We start from the raw sequence: 19339 nt of genomic DNA, 5'->3' as shown, positions 1-19339 counted from the left end.
TTCCACCATAAACCACCATATCATTCAACTGAATACTATTTTTAATAGCATACATACAGAGTACATAATACAGCATCTGTTAAAGCAGTGCTGAATATTGCAAGACATGTTAATAAAATTCCATTATACCTTCTTCTTAACCAAGGTGTTGACGACATTTTGCCAACCTGCACAGGTGTGGTACTGAGGGAGTGCTGCACGGTCTTTCAGGGGGAACATTAAGCTGTCAGTTCCACTGGACATGGAAGATCTCACTGCAAATGTGAACAACTACAGGAGATTTCCCTGGGGATCAAATGATCTTCCTCCCTCTTCCAACACCCAAGAAAGGGGTTAGCTGCCCGGCGGCACTGTTGCTATTTAAAGGACCTCGGCGTGTGTCTAGTGATCACAAATTGGTGATACAACAATCGTTGCACTTCTGAGTAATTAATTGCATCTGAAATGGTGAGAGATGTTGGTAGGTTCTGGAGAGATCTTCAGGGCATCACAGTTACGCAGTGGTTAGCACTGCTGCCTCACGGCTCTGAGGACCCGGGTTCGATCCCGGCCCTAGGTCACTGTCCATGTGGACATTGCACATTCTCCCCGTGTTGCGTGGGTCTCACCCCCACAACCCAAAGATGTGCAGGGTAGGTGGATTGGCCACGCTAAATTGCCCCTTAATTGGAAAAAAAATTGGGTACTCTAAATTTATTTTTTTTTAATTTTAAAGGAGAAAAAAAGTGCACGTTTTCCTTGGTTTTCCATCTACTGTCACAAAATTGAAGTACATTGGCTTTCATCATCAGCAAAGATCTATAACTTTTCTGTCACTTTTTGAGAGTGTCCTTTCACTGCTTTGAAAATTTCGAGAATTCATGGACTTTCACGACAGCAAAACTGGCGCCGAACCTGGACCGGTTCAGCGACATTTGAGTCACCGGGCTACGTGGAACACAATCGATTGCAATGAGAAAAGGTGCAGGATTCGCGGGTCCGTGATTGACACTCGGGAGGCTGACAAGCTGCATACACATTACACCCCCCAGCCAACAAGATGGCACTGGTTTTTCTGGAGCGCGCCCATACAGTTGATGGGTCAGCTGGGGCCAGAGAGCACCTAGAGGGGTGGCCTGGAGGGAACACATACAACGCATGGCCCCTAAATACACAGTGGGCAGTCAGTGGCGTGCACAACTGCAAGGCTGACCTTCCGGCTGGGGCAATGGTGTTCCGTACCCGTCCATCCTGACCCCACAGCTCACCTCCTGGCTGCCCTCCCGCTACTCCCTCCGGCCCTGGCAGAATCTCCCTTGCCAGCGCCACAACCGTCAGCAAACCACGGCGATGTTGGATCCTTTCCATATCCCCTCTCTCTCCCTCAGCCCCCACGCCGGTTTCACGATTTTTAAAAGCACAAGTGAACCGCGGCGTCGGACACTCGGCCCATCGGAGGCGGAGAATGGCGGAGGCTCCGGAGAATACCGGGTCAGGCCCGCTAATGATATGCACGTGCGTGCCTGACCGCATTGACGCCCCTGTCCAGGTGACGGAGAATTCGCCTTCGCCGATTTCGGCGTCAGTCAACGTAAAATCCCGCCCCTTGTATTCGGGTAGAGATAGATGAACGCCCTGATTCAACCTTGGGATTCCGCTGCCTTAAACAGAATAAGCAATAACTTTTATTTTCTCTTGGTTAGCTTACAGCTTCACGCAGAGCACCAGGTCGCGTTCACTCATAAATCCTTCAACTTTCCTGCGGCTAATCAGGAATTCACCATCGCGAGAAAATATCCTTCTCAAGGCCAAGGTTGAGTGGATGACTGAAGGATCGTTGGTTGCAAGTTGGTCAAGAATGTCCCCTGACAGGGCCAGGTAAGCACTGCCCCTGGCAGAATGATAGGCACGGGTGGGGGCTGGGCATGTTACAAGGGTATCAGGAAGGGGGGGCAGGTGAAATAACTTGGCAGGGAGAGGCAATACATGGGAAAATAGAGGAAAATATGTGCCGATGTAAATCTATCTCCTCACAAAGATCACACCATCATCGCCCGGCTGTTTGACTGAAGAGAGTTTTTGAGAGATTTAAAAGTCCATGGCTGCTAAGTGAAATTGTCTAAATTCAGATCAGAAATTTATATTCCACAGCTCTCTAGAATCTTAACAAAAAACGTATTCAGAAACTTGGGAGCCCTTCGTCAATGTATTCCTGTGTCAGCTTATTGAGAAAGGAAAAGCACAGTGACAATTCAGAATATGAAAAGAGAGTGGGAGCACCAGGAGAACTGACTGAATCTGTCAGTTGTATTCTGAGGTGCTGCTCCTTCAAGCAGGGCCTTCAATGGCTGCATGTGAAACACAGTAAGCATATGAGGGGCCCTGTGTCTGTCCCAAATGTAAATTGGGCCTGAAAGAACTGAGCCTCCCTCTCATTAAGGGCAGCTACTTCTCAGGCGAGGGGAACCGAGGCCTTTGCAGAACAATTGGCACATTGTCCGTCCCCAGAAGATAACAGACACGGCCCCTCTTGTCAATCAACCACCAACAGAGCGCTTCTTCAAAGGACTGGCTGAGGTATACTGCACCCTGACCTCTGAATAACCTCCCCACCACAAGAATTACCGGTGAGGCCTACACTGCAGGCTTCTCTCCTGTTAAACACCTACCAGTCAGCACACAGGGGAGATATTTTGATGCTTTGTTTTAAAAAAAAACGTCCGACTATGACTTAGCACATAATTTTACTATTGGGCATTTTGGGCAAATGGTCAGTCAGTTAGGTCAGGCAATAAACTCCACCCTAAACTGTTAACTCCTGGAACCCTACATTAAAGTATTTCTTTACTACTAAAAATCATGTAACTTAAATATTTTGCCTTAACACTGGGTTCTTCTGTCAACACTACCTTGCATTTATAAAATGTTTTTTATTGAGTTTTCATATTTTATATCCAACAAATTACAAATTATTAGAGAGAGAAAAAAAAACACGCAAAAATTAATATATTTACAGGTAAGCATCTTCGTAATAACAACTGTGGCCGCCCCCTTTAGCCGGCATACATATTTTATATTCCCCAATATGGCCGCGGCACATGTTTATAGGCATTTATTTATAGTTTGGTTTTGGGCCTTAGCTAGCCATCAAACCCGCATAACGAACCCGTAGCCCTCCCCCCCCCCCCCCCCCCCCCCGGCTACCTTTCCCCGATTCCCGTCCATTTTCCCCTGATTCTTGGCCACCCGACTATTCTTCCTCTTGTACGTTGGCCACAAACAGGTCCAGGAACAATTGCATGAATGGCTCCCACGTTCTATGGAAACCGTCGTCTGACCCTCGGATGGCGAATTTGATTTTCTCCATTTGGAGAGATTCCGAGAGGTCGGACAGCCAGTCTGCAGCTCTGGGCGGTGCTGCTGACCGCCGGCCAAACAGGATTCTACGGCAGGCGATCAGGGAGGCAAAGGCAAGGGCGTCCGCCCTCATCCCCAGGAATAGATCTGGCTGGTCTGAAACACCGAAGACCGCCACTATCGGGCATGGCTCCACCCTCCCCCACCACTTTGGACATGGCCTCGAAGAAGGCTGTCCAGTACTCCACAAATCTGGGGCAAGACCAGAACATGTGGGCGTGGTTGGCCGGGCCTCTTTGGCACCGTTCACATCTGTCCTCCACCTCCGGGAAGAACCTACTCATACGGTTTCTTGTTAAGTGGGCTCTATGTACCACTTTTAGTTGCGTCAGGCTGAGCCTTGCGCACGTGGAGGTGGAGTTGACCCTATGCAGTGCTTCGCTCCAGAGTCCCCACCCTATCTCCATCCCCAGGTCGTCCTCCCATTTCATTCTTGTTGCGTCCAGTACGGTGTTGTCCCTTTCTACCAGTCGGTCATACATGTCGCTACAGTTACCTTTCTTTAGGATATTTGCGTCCAGTAGGTCTTCTAGTAGTGTCTGTCGTGGCGGTTGTGGGTACGTCCTTGTCTCCTTTCGTAGGAAGTTTTTGAGCTGCAGGTACCGTAGCTCGTTCCCCCCAGCTAGCCGAAATTTCTCTGTCAGTTCGTCCAGTGTTGCGATCCTGTCGTCCGTGTATAGGTCCCTGGCTGTCAGTGTCCCCCCGTCCTGCCTCCACCTTTTGAAGGTGGCGTCAGTCAGTGCTGGTGTGAACCTATGGTTGTTGCAGATGGGAGCCTTGTCTGACATTTTGGTCAGGCCAAATTGCTGCTGCAGTTGGTTACCTTGCATTTATAAATGGGGTGGGATTATCCGACCTCCTGCCGGGTCAGAGAATCGCCCGGGGCCGGCGTCAATCCCGCCCCCGCTGTGTCCCGAATTCTCCGCCACCAGAGATTCAGCGGGGACGGGAATTGCACCGCTCCGGTCGGCGGGCCCCTCGCGGCGATTCTCCGGCCCACAATGGGCTGAAATCCCGCCGCTGTCAAGCCTCTCCTGCCGGCGGGAATCAAAACACCTACCTGACCGGCGGGATTGGCGGCGCAGGCGGGCGCCGGGGTCCTGGGGAGGGGGGGGGGGGGGGGGGCGCAGGGCGATCTGACCCCGGGGGGTGCCCCCACAGTGGCTTGGCCCGCGATTGGGGTCCACCGATCGGCGGTGGGCCTGTGCCATGGGGGCACTCTTTTTCTCCCGCCTTCGCCATGGTTTTCACTATGGCGGAGACGGAAGAGACCCCCTCCTCTGCGCATGCGCCGGGATGACATCAGCAGCCGCTGACGCTCCGGCGCATGCGCGTGCCTACGCCGGCCGGCGAAGTCCTTCCGCACCTTTGGGGCGGCCCGACGCCGGAGTGGTTCACGCCACTCCAACACGCCGGGACCCCCGCCCCACCGGGTAGGGGAGAATCCCGGCCACGGTCTTTAATCATGGCAGGTGGTAACATTTAAATTCAATAAAAATCTGGAATTAAAAGTCTAATGATGACCATGAAACCATTGTCAGAAAAACCCATCTGGCCTTTAATGAAAGAAACCTGCCATCCTTACCCGGGCTGACCTACACGTGACTTCAGACCCACAGCAATGTGGTTGACTCTCAAATACCCTCTGAAATGGAGGGCAGTTAGGGATGGGCAATAAATGCTGGCCCAGCCAACAACGCCCACATCCCGTAAATAAATACGAGACATGCTGGAGGAGGAAGTACGTCAGGCCTCATCTGACGAGGAAGAACCGGGCGTGGGGCCCAAACTGGCACGGCAGGCCGCCCAATGCGTGCTCCAGGGCTGCTGCACATGGGACAACCTCATTAGCCAACTCCCTCGGGTGTCCGTGCAACATGTGTGCCATGTGCACGAGAAGGTGACCCAGAAGCCTCCACATTAAAATGCCCCACCGCGGTGATAGAGTCTGCGATGGTGGAGGGTGCAGGTGAATGCAGGGTCGGGAAGTCGGTGTGTTCCCTGCACTGGTGTTCTGGAGTATGCCGCTGGGTATGTGGCTGGGGGCGAGGTACCCCAGACAGGGCGGCCTGGTCTGATGGTGATCCTGTAAGACAAAAGGCAAGGTGAGATCTTGGGAAGGAGTGATCTGAGGCGGAGGGGTGACTCGCTTGCTATTGGGGCATCACTCTACATTGGGAGTCACTTGGTTGTCGCATGCCGAACTCTGCCTCGGAGATAACCCTCTCCTGCACCTCGCCAGATAATTCCATCACCCTCTGCTCGGTGGAGGTGTGAGCCCTGGGGTCTGGGACGCCCCCTCTGGTCTTCTCCCGCTCTCTTCTGTTATGGACCGCCTTTTCCTGGGAGACATGTAAAGGACATGATGAGTTGCACGGGGGGGGTCTGTTGCTGGTGGCATGTATGTACAAGGTACCCAGCCAAAGAGGACAATACGGTTGTTGGGGTTTGGTGCAGGGTGGGATGTGAGGGAGGTGCAGGCAGGTGGGTTTTGATTGGCCTCTATGGAAGTGGGGGGGGGGGGGGGGGGGGGGGGGTGATGTGAGGTGTGAGGGACAGGAGTGATGCCAGGGCAACAGAGGTGGTGATTCACCAGAGCTGCCGTAGGGGTCAGCTTCCTGCACTATGTGCCAGCCCGCCTGGTGAGGTTCAGAGCACTGCCCGCCTCGGCCACCTCTGCACAGGCCCGGTTCGCGAACGCGGGCTGGAGCCACCTGCCCAGCCTGGGGAAGAGGGTATCCCGCCTCTCCTCCACTGCGTCAAGCATTCTCTCGAGGTGAGAGTCCAGGAACTGGGAATGGGTCTTGGTGCTGCTACCTTCAATGTGTGGGGTGTGCTGTACTTGTGTGCAGCTCCAGCTTGTCAAGCTCTCCAGCACCAATTCCGACCCCGGCAAGTCTGACACCGGCGGGAACGAGAATTGCTCCAGATTCACGTGGGCAGAGTGCTGGCCCATTAGCATGTCCTGAATTGTTCCACAAATAACACTCAGGGACATTTGGGAGACCAAGGCCGGATTTTACCGGCTATTCACGGCGGTGGGACCAGGAGGTCCCGCTGGCTGGCCGCACCCGCCATAGAAACACATGCAGCGTGTTGCTCGGCAAATCCCGTATTAAGTCTTCCTGCCCGCCCTCTGCCAAGTTTGGGAGTCTGAGGTGGACTGGGCCTCTTGCCAGTGAGGAGAGGAGGGACACCCTCTCCCCCAGGGTGGACCTCAGACTCAAGCCTGCCCACCTGAACAGCACCTGGCAGGTGGTGACACTGGCAGTCAGCGCTACCAGCCTCACCAGGAGGAGTCAGCTGATGAACCGGGGGGGGTGGGGGGTCACTGGCGAGTTCTCTGCCATGAGAGGCGCAGTGTGCCAGGGAGGGTTTCAAAGGCCACAGTGCAGGTGTCCTTTGGTTGGGGTGAGCTCGGCTGTTCCCCGTGCAGTGGGGCAGCGCTTCTGGTGGGTCCCTGATTGAGCATCGGCCGTGCCCATTTCCCTTGCTGAGACTGCTGGGGTGTGCGGGTGTCCAGAGGGGCGGCCTGTGTGGGCTCTCAGATGACCAGAGGTCACTGAGCATTCACAGGGCACAGTGAGCACTTGGCTGTGTGCCAGGAGCCTGTAAGCAGCAACAAGAGGGGCATGTTTAATACACATACCGCAGCAACAGCGGTCTGAGCCAGGCCACGCCAATACCGAGGGAGGCACTCAGAGTGCCAGGTTGTTCCCTGCCACTGTCCCCGGCCCACCACCCACCCCTCAGCAAGCCTGACAATGGGCGGCATTCTCCCCTACCAGGTGTGACGGAGGGTCCCGGAGTGGGGGCGTGGCGCCAACCACTCAGGGGTCGGGCCAGAAGACTGGCCCAAAAAACCGGCGCCCCCGGCAGCGGGGCTGGCCGAAAGGCTTTTGCCGGCCGGCGCATGCGCGATGTGGGGTTCTCTTCCGCTTCCGCCATGGCAGAGGCCGTGGCGGCCGCGGAGGAAAATAGTGCAGCCAGGGCACTGGCCCGGAGTCTGAGTGGGGGGCCCCGATCACGGGCCAGGCCACCGTGATCCCGCCGTTCCAGAGGTGGTTCAAACCTCGGCGGCGGGAGAGGCCTCCCAGCGGCGGGACTTCGGCCCATCCAGGCCGGAGAATCACCGCAGGGGCCTCTCCGATCAGAGTGGCGAGATTCCCGCCACCGCCCGGGTGGCGGAGAATCTCTGCCACGGCAGGGGCGTGATTTTCAGCAGCCCCCAGGCGATTCTCCGACCCTGCTGGGGGTCGGAGAATTTTGCCCAATTTTTGAGGCACTGTCAGAATTTTGCTGTCCTCCCAACCCCCCCCCCCTCCGTGGCCATGGCGCACAGATCCATTAAATACTTGCACTAACGTCCATCCGCGAGACTTACGCCCAAGAGGGGAGAAGCATCACCGGGCAGGGAGGGGGGGGGGGTTGTTGGAGCATTGTGTTCAGGCCGCTAATGATATTAATGATCTCCTCCAGAATGGGATCATGGGATGCAAACATCGAAATCATACCAAAAATCAGTAGGTATGTTCTCATGTCCTGGCCAATATTTATCCATCGATCAGAGTTCCCTAGGGCAGGTCATTATCGAGTTGCTGTGCTGATGCTCATGGTGTGCAAACTGGCTGATCCATTTCCTACATTACAAGAGGTTATACTTCAACAGGACCGCTTCCTCCGTGACACCCTGGTCCACTCCTTACCTCCTTACCGTACAGATCCACAAACACTCCTTTCAGGTGAAGCAGCGTTTCACTTGCACCTCCTGCAATTTGGTCCACTGTATTCGCTCCTCCCAACACGGTCTCCTCCATATTGTGGAGACTAAACAGAGAATGGGCGACCGCTTTGTAGAACGCCTTCTCTCAGCCCGCAAGCATGGCCCCAACCTTCCTGACGCTCACCATTTCAACTCCGCGCCTCGGTCTCATGCCCACTTCTCCGTTCTTGGCCTGCTGCAATGCTCCAGTGAAGCCCAATGCAAACTGGAAGAGCAGCATTTCATCCCTCCTCACTCCGACCAATCACTGACCTCCTACTCTGCGCCCACTTCTCCACCTTCTACAGTATAAAATCCATCACATTTCTCCCTCTCTTTAGCTCTGAAGAAGAGCCACACGGCCTCTAAGTGTTAACTCTATTTCTCTCCCTCCACGGATGCTGCTAGACGTGTTGAGTTTTTCTAGCATTTTCTTTTTTGTTTCAGATTTCCAGCATCCTCAGTATTTTACTTTTATCCTACAAAAAGTAGAAGTGCCTTGGGTCAGTCTTGAAGTTGTAAAAGGTGCTACAGAAATGCAGGTCTGTTGTAGCGAACAAGTCGGTCACATAGATTGTTAGTCCGGGTCTGGATAGATTTGGCTACTTGCTGACTTAAAGACAACAACGGTTTCTGCTTGATTAGCACGAAGGGGAAATAGTAGGGAAGTGAATAAGAGGGCTTCCAGTTGGTGAAAGAGATGTCTAACAACTGTGGAAAACAGGTTAACCAGCTGCGTGCTGAATTCACGTACCTCAGCACTGACCTCTGTGCAGCTAACCTCAGCAGGCCTGTGCTAGGAATGTAAAAAGCAGCCAGGGTTCCAGCTCCAGATTGTTATAAAGTGGTCATCTGATTAGGATAATACTTGTTGAACAGCCACCGCTTCAGGTACAACTGCACTCCTCCTCGACCATCAGATTGTGCTCCAGAGTATTAAATTGGCCATCACAAGGATCGCTGCCTCCTTGCTGTCTTCTACAGTGAGATTTCCCTTGCTCCACCACTGACGATTGGCCACGCATCTGCCATGTCCCTAAACTCCGGAACTCCCTCCCTAATCTCTGCCTCTCTAACCTTCGTCAAGGCGCGACTTAAATCCCATCTCTTCGACCAAACGTTTGATCACCTGTTCCTAAATATCCTTCGGCAGCTCAGTGTCAAATTTTGTTTGTACTTCTGTGAAGCACTTTGGGATGTTTTACAACGTTAAAAGCTGCTACATAAATGCAAGATGTTGCTGTATAAGTCTAGCATATAATTTACAGATACTGTAAACTGAGACTTCAGCATAGTAATGAGGGAGTGGTACATTGCTGCAAATGTTGTGCTTATAAGATGATAAAAGGTATTGAGAAAGTAGACGTGGACCAGTTGCTTCCTCTTGTGGGGCAATCCAGAATGAGAGGTCATAGTTTTAGGAAAAGGGTTAACGGTAGCATTGTGGATAGCACAATTGCTTGACAGCTCCAGGGTCCCAGGTTCAATTCCGGCTTGGGTCACTGTCTGTGCGGAGTCTGCACATCCTCCCCGTGTGTGCGTGGGTTTCCTCCGGGTGCTCCGGTTTCCTCCCACAGTTCAAAGATGTGCGGGTTAGGTGGATTGGCCATGATAAATTGCCCTTAATGTCCAAAATTGCCCGTCGTGTTGTGTGGGGTTACTGGTCTTATGGGGACAGGGTAGAGGTGTTGACCTCGGGTAGGGTGCTCTTTCCAAGAGCCGGTGCAGACTCAATGGGCTGAATGGCCTCCTTCTGCACTGTAAATTCTATGATGAGATTTAAAACAGAGATGAGGATAAATTACTTCTCTCAAATGATGGTGAATCTGTGGAACTCACTCCCCCAGAGTGCCGTGGATACCGGGACATCGAGTAAATTCGAGGGGATAGATTTTGGGGAAGGGGTAGGAAAGTGGAGTTAAGGCCAAAAGGTGATCAGCCATGATTGTAGTGAATGGTGGAGCGGGCGAGAGGGACCAACTTGCCAACTCCTGCTCCTAGTTCTTATGTTCAGATGATCGTTTCAATCAATGGTCCTTTCTGCTTGTTCTGCCCAGTGTGAAAGATCCCAAGGCAGAATATGGAAAAGAGCAGGGAGTTCCTCCCGCATCCTGGCCAAAATTCCTCCATTAATGAACACCAGGTGGACTGGTCACTCATCTAATTTCTATTTGTGGGAACATCGTGTGCCAAAATGACTTCTGTGTTTGCTGAAAATATACTGGTCAATGCAGTTCAAATGTATTCATTGCATGAGAAGCAATGAGAGATGTCCCGCACAGATGTAAATGAATATAAATGCAAATTGTCAACTACTTTCTTGTATAATGACACACTGGAAACCCATAGTTAAAAAAGAAAGATTTCTAGATCTTAAACAACATTAGTTGAGTTAGCAATCACTTACAGGGACAGCCTGTAAATGCTTGAGGGCCATAAATGAGACGCATCGTGTATTCTGCGATGTGACGCAAACCATCGTTCAAGTGAAATTCTTACTTTGTTTTTCGATAGCCTAGATTTAACTACACAATTGTTATCTTTGTGAAAAACCCATTCCTCGAGATATCATTAAAACAATAATGTCTAGGATTGGAAAACCACAAGACGAGTTTGGGAGACTTGTATTTTTTTTGTACCGTGAGCTACGTCCGGTATGCACAGCTTTCAAAGAATGCTGCAATCTGATTTAGAGTTAATTCATAGAATTTACAGTGTCGAAGGAGGCCATTCAGCCCATCGAGTCTGCCCCTTCTCTGGGAAAGAGCACCCAACTCAAGTCCACGCCTCCACCCTATCTCAGGTCCCTGGAGCTGTGAGGCAGCAGTGGTAACCACTGTGCTGCCCCACATTCAAGAGGAATTCAACATCTATTTGAAGAGACTGGATATCTCTTCAGAGAGCCGGAACAGGCATGATGGGACAAATGGCCTCCTGTGCTGTATCGTTCTATGATCTTCTTTCAAACATTTGGCAGTATAAAGGGGCATTTGGCACGTTTCTCTCACAGCTTGCAGACTCTCCTTGGGTAAACCAGTGACGGCTGGTAAAATTCCAATGTACTTCAAGAAAAAAAAGGCCCTCCAGCCTCTGAAAATGTCCACATTCCATTGCGACTAAGCAAGCAATCTAAGGCTATTTGATGGTGATCAACTGCGTACCGCAGACGGCACTTCCAAGGACCCAACAGGGCTGCAACCATGGTAACCATACCTTAGACAGGAGACAAAATAGGTCACAATGCACATTGGTGTCGCTGTGACATTTCCCTGAATTTATATGAAACGTGAAACCGCCCCTGACTGTGGATCCTGAGAAGTCTTTCACCTGGTTTTACCACAATGTTCTCCACGCAGTGAAGGGAGCGCGACATGCTTTCTTTATCAATTTAAAAACCTCAGCGTCGCCTCAATTTATTTTATTCCTCTACTTCGTCAGGCAACGATCAGGATGATTGAGGGCCAGTCATGCTGCCAGCAACAACAACTTGCATTTATTCAGCACCGTTAACATTGCAAAATGTCCCAAGGTGCCTCACAGGAACAATTATCAAATGAATGTTAATGGGTGGGTGAGACAGGCAAGTGGGTGAGGGGCTAGTCTGGTGGTCGGGGGAGTGGTTTGAATGGTTGTGCGTAGTCGGGTGGGATGTTGGAGTTGGTTGTGGAGTTGCCCAGGTGTTTGACTAGGTTTTAATCTGTCTAACATTTCCTGGGTGACTATTCAGGTAAATACCATGGAATTGTCCAAATCAGACTCTTGTTTTAAAAAATTAATTGAGAGTACCCAATTCTTTTTCCAATTAAGGGGCAATTTAGGGTGGCAAATCCACCTACCCTGCACATCTTTGGGTTGTGGGGGTCAGACTCACACAGACACTGGGAGAATGTGCAAACTCCACACGGGCAGTGCCCCCTCACCCAGTTGCCTGTCTCACCCATTCATTAACATTCATTTGATAATTGTTTGATAATTGTTCCTGTGAGGCACCTTGGGACATTTTGCAATGTTAACGGTGACCTGGGGCCGGGATCGAACCCGGGTCCTCGGCCCGGTGAGGCAGCAGTGCTAACCACTGTGCTGCCTGCAAAATCTCAAACTCTCATTTGGAATCTGAGACATTTGTTCCGGGCTCCAGGCAGCAGCTGAATTGCCCGTTGGAAACTGAAACTTTCCAGGTAATTCCCACGTGAGTGCACATCAGAACTTCCACAGAATCCCGATCTGTATCTTCAGCTGTACCTGCTGTCTCTGACGACCCAGAGATTGGAGGTCTGGGACCAATATTTATCACCCAGCCTCAGAAGGCGACGGAGATAGAGCTTGGAAAAAGGGATAGGTTTTGAGGAGTGTGTCTTGAAGGAGCTCAGAGTAAGATGAAAGCAAATTACGGCGGATGCTGGAATCTGAAACGAAAGAGAAAATGCTGGAAAATCTCAGCAGGTCTGGCAGCATCTGTAGGGAGAGAAAAGAGCTGACGTTTCGAGTGTGATGACTCTTTGTCAAAGCAGAGTAGGAGCACAGAGCAGGATGGATGGGTGGAGAGGTTTACGGAGGTTCAAGTCGGCCGTCTTCATGAACGGTGCCAGGAAGCAGGACCTAGTTACATGGAGAGGCTAGAGCAACTGGGATTATTCTGTCAAAAGGAATTTTTGTAACTACTTCAACGGGAAAAATGTGCTGGGCTATGGGGAAAGAGCAGGGGAGTGGGAGTAATTGTACAGCTCTTCCACAATGGCCTTCTGTTGTATCGTTCACTGGATGAAGCTGAACCATGCTGGGTGGAAGATTACAGGTCTTACCTGATCTTATTCATCTAACCCCACACCCACAAGTGTCAATGGATGGGAATGGGTAGGCGACTGCTGGCTAACTGCTCCCACTCCTGTGCTGAACATTACCGAGGTCAACAAGCAACCTTGCTGTTCCTCCAACCCAGGCGAGTTGGTTCAATCAGACCTGAAATCAATCATGTTTCGGTTCCACATCTCACTGGAGGTACTGAAGGAGTTTGGATGTCTATTCCCACAAATCCGTTCAAGAGGACACAACAATATTACTCTGAACCTTCTCACCAAAGTATCCCAACAACGATGAACTTTTAGGATGACACGAGTACATTTAAGGTTGCTTCTTACCTGAGGGGCACTTGCAGATAAAGCCATTGACGATATCCATGCACATACCATTGTTCACACAAGGATTGCTCTCGCACTCGTTGATATCAGTCTCACAGTAAGTCCCCTTGAATCCTGGAGGTTATAACACAGCAAGACATCATAAGCAAACATACATATATCCATACGTGTATATACATATGCATAAAGGAAAGCAGTAACAGAGCTTGTTACTGTAACTGAAGTAGAAGAGAATTTAAACAGTTCAACGCTGAACAGTTGTAGACTGGATTCTAAAATGTTCGACCAGTGAGGGAGATTGGGATTAGCTGCCATTTACACCTGCACTGGATCCACATTTTATTTCAATATTGTCCCATTACCACCCGATTGGCCTTGCTCCATCATTCCTTGTCCATGAACACTATGATTCCTGCCAATGCAATATGGCCACGCAAGGTGGCCGCCAATACAAGTCTGTGCACCTCCACACCGGCCCGCAAGTGCTCAAATCCAAAGATGTCACCTGAGTACCCAGGATAGGGGAAGGGCAGGAATGAGGAGAGGCAATAGTGGCAACAGAATCCCGTTTTGGGTCCATTTCATGGGGCATTTCTCAGCGTCAAGAAACTGGCGGATATGAAATAGGACTCTTTGTATGGGCTCGATGAGGAATGCCGTGCTGTGGCCGCACTTAGGAATTTTTAAATGCCTTCTCAATCTCAACTCCTCCCCTTGGACTCCCCACCGCGACCTCCGACCCCCCCCCCCCCCCCCCCCCCCCCCCCCCCCACCAATGCCCCTTGACACTCAATGGCACTACCATCACTGAACCCCCCCAATATCAACATTCTGGAATCACCACTGCCTGGAAGCTCCACTCCGAATCACTCACCACCCTGACCTGGAAATACATCGGCCATTCATTCACTGTCACTGGAACTCCCTTTCCAACAGCACTGTGGGTGTACCTACACCTCATGGCCTTCCAGCAATTGAAGAAGGCAGCTCACCACCACCTCCTCAAAGGACAATTAGCACTGCGGCCGAGCCAGCAAAGTCCACATCCCATAAAAATGAATTTTTAAAAATGTACACACTTACATATACCAGCTGCTTTATAATCATATAACTAATGCTTGCCAGGATTTATCATTGCCTATGGGCAGCACGGTAGCATTGTGGATAGCACAATTGCTTCACAGCTCCAGGGTCCCAGGTTCGATTCCCGGCTTGGGTCACTGTCTGTGCGGAGTCTGCACGTTCTCCCCGTGTGTGCGTGGGTTTCCTCCGGGTGCTCCGGTTTCCTCCCACAGTCCAAAGATGTGCAGGTTAGGTGGATTGGCCGTGCTAAATTGCCCTCAGTGTCCAAAATTGCCCTTAGTGTTGGGTGGGGTTACTGGGTTATGGGAATAGGGTGGAGGTGTGGACCTTGGGTAGGGTGCTCTTTCCAAGAGCCGGTGCAGACTCAATGGGCCGAATGGCCTCCTTCTGCACTGTAAATTCTATGGGCAGAATTTTCGGCTCCCTGGAAAAATCGGGAGGGCCGTCGTGAACTTGGCCGAGTTTCACGACGGCCTCGGAGGCCGCTCCTCGCCCCCTATTCTCCCCTCCCGGCTGGGCTAGGAGCGGCGCTCTGTAACTCGCGGCCGCCGGGCGGCGTGCCGAGAGTGACGCGACGGCGGCGCCTATGTGATGTCAGCCACGCATGCGCAGGTTGGCCGGCTCCAACCCGCGCATGCGCAGCTGACGTCACGATGGCTGACAGCACGAACCCGCGCATGCGCGGTGGCCGTCTTTCTCCTCAGCCACCCGCAAGACGTGGCAGCTTGATCTTGCGGGGCGGCAGAGGGGAAATAGTGCATCCGATTGAGACGCCGGCCCGAGGATCGGTGGGCACCGATCGCGGGCCTATCCCCTCCCGAGCACAGTCGCGGTGCTCATTCCCCACCAGGCCCCCTACAAGCCCCAAAATGGGCATCCCACGGCGATTTCACGACGGCAGCGACCAGGTGTGGTTGCCGCCGTCGTGAAACGGTCGTGAACGGTAGGCCGAGAATCGCCGGTCGCCGTGAAAAACGGCGAGTGCCGATTCTTCCGAGCGGGGATTGGAAGAATCGCGGGGGACGCCAGGGGGTCGTGAAATTAGTGGGGGGCCCTCCCGCGATTCTCGCACAAGGCGTGGAGAGCGGAGAATCGCGCCCTATATCTATATATAAGCGGTGCACACTAAAGATAATTCACAAAGTATTTGCAGAATGCAAAGTCTCATTTATATCGAAGATGGTCTCAGCTTCTGAATAGTGGAGGAGCTGAAAGGCTTCAGAGCCCAACAGTTACACGAACTGGATTAATACAAGACCATTTAAGAGATTAGTATTAGCTGTAGTGTGAGCAGTGATTAGAGAGAGTAAAACCAGGCACTTAGAAGACAGTGATCCCCCTTATTAATCAAGCCACAGAGGAGACTTGCACACAAAGGAAATGGGGAAACTAAGATTGCTCCAACACTTGGCAATTTTGTGACAAGTTCACAGGGACACTCAATAACTTAATCATGGGAGAAACTTTGACCTGGCAATTCCAATTTGCTGGAAGGGAGAAGTCACATCATGTGGATGGCTCACTGTTTTACCCTGAACACATTCTCCTTGGGACTGGGCCCTCTGCGACCACCTGATGGACTTTGCGGCTGACTGTGGCATTGATGACACTTCCGATAAACCCGTAGAGCTGAGCACGACCATGAAACACGGGGAATACGGCAGGTTCCTTGAAAATTTGAACAGTTTTATCAAGTGCTAATAATTAGTGTACATTAATTATCGGTGCCTCCCAGCCGTCTGGCAAAGATTGCGTTGCGAGGGGAATGTCTGTGTCGAAAAGCAGAATGAGCCTGGTCTTTAAATTATTTTACAATAGTTTTTGTACAAAGATATTCTCCGGTGCTGAACTGCTTTCTGTAATTAGCATCCATCTATATGCTATGTATTAAGTAGTTTTGGAGAATGAGATAATCAAATTGGTACACTAATTATGGAAGTGTTAAGTGCGTGAACACTGGGGCGGCATGGTGGTACAGTGGTAGGCACGGCTGCCTCATGGTGGCACGGTGGCATAGTGGTTAGCACTGCCACCTCACAGCAGCATGGTGGTACAGTGGTAGGCACGGCTGCCTCATGGTGGCACGGTGGCATAGTGGTTAGCACTGCCACCTCACAGCAGCATGGTGGTACAGTGGTAGGCACGGCTGCCTCATGGTGGCACGGTGGTATAGTGGTTAGCCCTGCTGCCCCATGGCGGCACAGAGGCGCAGTGGTTGGCACTGCTGCCACATGGCGCCGAGGACCCGGGTTCGACCCCGGCCAGAGACACTGGCTGTGCAGCGTTTGCACATTCTACCCGTATGTGTGGGTCTCACCCCCACAACCCAAAGATTTGCAAGATAGGTGGATTGACCACGTTAAATTGCCCCTTGATTGGAAAAAAAAAGAATCGGGTGCTCTAAACTTACACTTTAAAAAAAGCATGAACACAGCGATCAGATTATTTTCACTCCATAATGTGACGAACCTCAGATGTTCCCTAAAAGATGAAGTCTTGATTAAACACGGCAGAAAAAAACCCGACATGTTGCTGAAGTAGAGGAGGCAAACTGTCGCCCCCTGTTGGCCTACAAGCAAATGTAGGCCAACAAGCATTTTAGCCGTAAGTATCTTTTCACTTTGCAAACACTAATCCTGGATGTGGGATGGATTCAGGTCAATTCTGATGTTGACCACCTTCTGCTTTCCTGCCATAGGGGATGATCTGCTCCAGCAACAAATGCGTAGCAACATTATAAATTCAGAAAGAACAGACCTGCATCTCCACATAACCAGGGAGAGTTTAACTCCGACCACTGCCATCCTCACCTCCCCTCCGACACCAACTGAACACAGGTCAGTTGATGACAGCTTTGTGAATCATTTGATGCTCGTTTCTTTTAATCGTGAAACCCAAGTGAGGGGTCAAGGTTCAGAGGGCAGGACACTGTCAAGGTTGAAATGTAGGAAAAGCAATGGCAGAAATCAAAACTTGCAACTTGTAGAATGCTGGCCATTGCAGGCAAGGAACCTACTCGCATCTGATCAGGTTGTTGACATTAATGAGTTGAGGGTGTGGCGAGTTTTAATTTGAGGCATTGAAGATATGTGAAGGAATTTAATGAATAGATTGAGGATTTATTTCTTCGGGGGGGGTCAGAGAAGGAGTGAAGGGTTGGGGGAGGGGGGGTTCTCGAACAAGGAGGCTTAACATTAAAATTAGAGTTAGGCTGTTTAGGTTGTTGATGTCGGAAGCTTGTAAACCTGTAAAACTTTCTCAGAAGAAGCTGTGAAGTTACGATGCAGATCCACCACAATCTAAGTGAATGGCAGAACAAACTTGAGGGGCTGAATGGCCTCCTCCTGTTTCCAGGGGTGCAATTCAACGGCCTCGTCACACCTGACTTGGTGTCGGGACAAGGCAGTTGAATCGCGCAAGAGATCTCTCATGAGACTTCCGACGCTCGAAATATCTCCCGAGATTCATCTGGATCTCACTCTGGTTGGGCATAATCCAGAATTGCATATTAATATTAGCCATTAGGCTCATATAAATATGCATTTGCCGGATTGTTCCGGGGCCCGGGATTCACCGGCTGTTTCTGGGAGACCTCGCCAGGGGGCTGTTTAGTATTGGTACACCCAAATATGGAGCAGGTGGAATGGCACGAGAGGGGTCACCCAGGCAATAGGGTGCCCCTGGATAGCCAGGAACTGTGCAGGGTGGCCCCTTGCCTGCTCCCCTGCAACATGGAAACCTTGGCACTGCCATGCCTGCCCAGGTGGCAGTGCTAAGCACCACCCTACCCAAACAGCAATCAGCTGGGAGCCTCCAATTACCTTGGAGACCCCACAAGAGGCGATCCATCAGTGGGCGCTCGCCTGAAATCTCCAAGGCGATGAGACTGAATTCCCAAGCCTCAGCTCCCCTGGGAATCAGTACTTTAGAGTACGGCTAGCTGCCTCGCTCTAATATGCAGATGTTTGAAAAAGGAATCCCATCCACTGTTGGCGGAATTAAACTTGCAACATCTCACAACATTGCACGGAATATCGCGAGGCATTGCATGCCAGGTGGATACCGGGAGCAGGAGCAGTGTTGGGGGGGGGGAGCAGTGTTTGGGGAGGGGGAGCAGTGTTGGGGAGGGGGGCAGTGTTGGGGAGGGGGAGCAGTGTTGGGGAGGGGGAGCAGTGTTGGGGAGGGGGAGCAGTGTTGGGGGGGGGGAGCAGTGTTGGGGGAGGGGGAGCAGTGTTGGGGAGGGGGAGCAGTGTTGGGGAGGGGGAGCAGTGTTGGGGAGGGGGGAGCAGTGTGGGGGGGGAGCAGTGTTGGGGAGGGGAGCAGTGTTGGGAGGGGAGCAGTGTTGGGGAGGGGGAGCAGGGTTGGGGGGGGGAGCAGGTTGGGGAGGGGGAGCAGTGTTGTGGGAGGGGGGAGCAGGGTTGGGGAGGGGGAGCAGTGTTGGGGAGGGGGAGCAGTTGGGGAGCGGGAGGGGGAGCAGTGTTGGGGAGCGGGAGGGGGAAGTGTTGGGGAGCGGGGGGGCAGGTTGGGGGGGGGGAGCAGTGTTGGGGAGGGGGGAGCAGTGTGGGGAGGGGGAGCAGTGTTGGGGAGGGGGGGGGAGCAGTGTGGGGAGGGGGAGCAGTGTGGAGGGGGAGCAGTGTTGAGGAGGGGGGAGCAGTTGGGGAGGGGGAGCAGTGTTGGGGAGGGGGAGCAGTGTTGGGGAGGGGGAGCAGTGTTGGGGAGGGGGAGCAGTGTTGGGGAGGGGGGAGCAGTGTTGGGAGTGGGAGCAGTGTTGGCGAGGGGGAGCAGTGTTGGGGAGCAGTGTTGGGGAGGGGGAGCAGTGTTGGGGAGGGGGAGCAGTGTGGGGAGGTGGGAGCAGTGTTGGGGAGGGGGAGCAGTGTTGGGTGAGGGAGCAGTGTTGGGTGGGGGAGCAGTGTTGGGAGGGGGAGCAGTGTTGGGGAGGGGGAGCAGTGTTGGGGAGGGG

General features: G+C 52.1%; 1 protein-coding gene across 2 annotated transcripts in view; it reads right to left on the bottom strand.

The window, feature by feature from the left end:
* The window catches only part of notch3 (notch receptor 3), a 188262-nt gene that overhangs the window by 51947 nt on the left and 116976 nt on the right, over window positions 1–19339 (bottom strand). For both annotated transcript variants that reach the window (XM_038785014.1, XM_038785015.1), the window contains one exon: window positions 13297–13410. In XM_038785014.1, the coding sequence (XP_038640942.1) occupies window positions 13297–13410 (114 nt within the window). The remainder of the gene's footprint in view (window positions 1–13296; window positions 13411–19339) is intronic.

The sequence above is a fragment of the Scyliorhinus canicula genome, chromosome 25 (assembly GCF_902713615.1).
Source record: "Scyliorhinus canicula chromosome 25, sScyCan1.1, whole genome shotgun sequence".
Lineage (NCBI taxonomy): Eukaryota > Metazoa > Chordata > Chondrichthyes > Carcharhiniformes > Scyliorhinidae > Scyliorhinus > Scyliorhinus canicula.
Note: the sequence above shows the minus strand (reverse complement) of the source record. Positions and strands in the feature narration are given on the sequence as shown.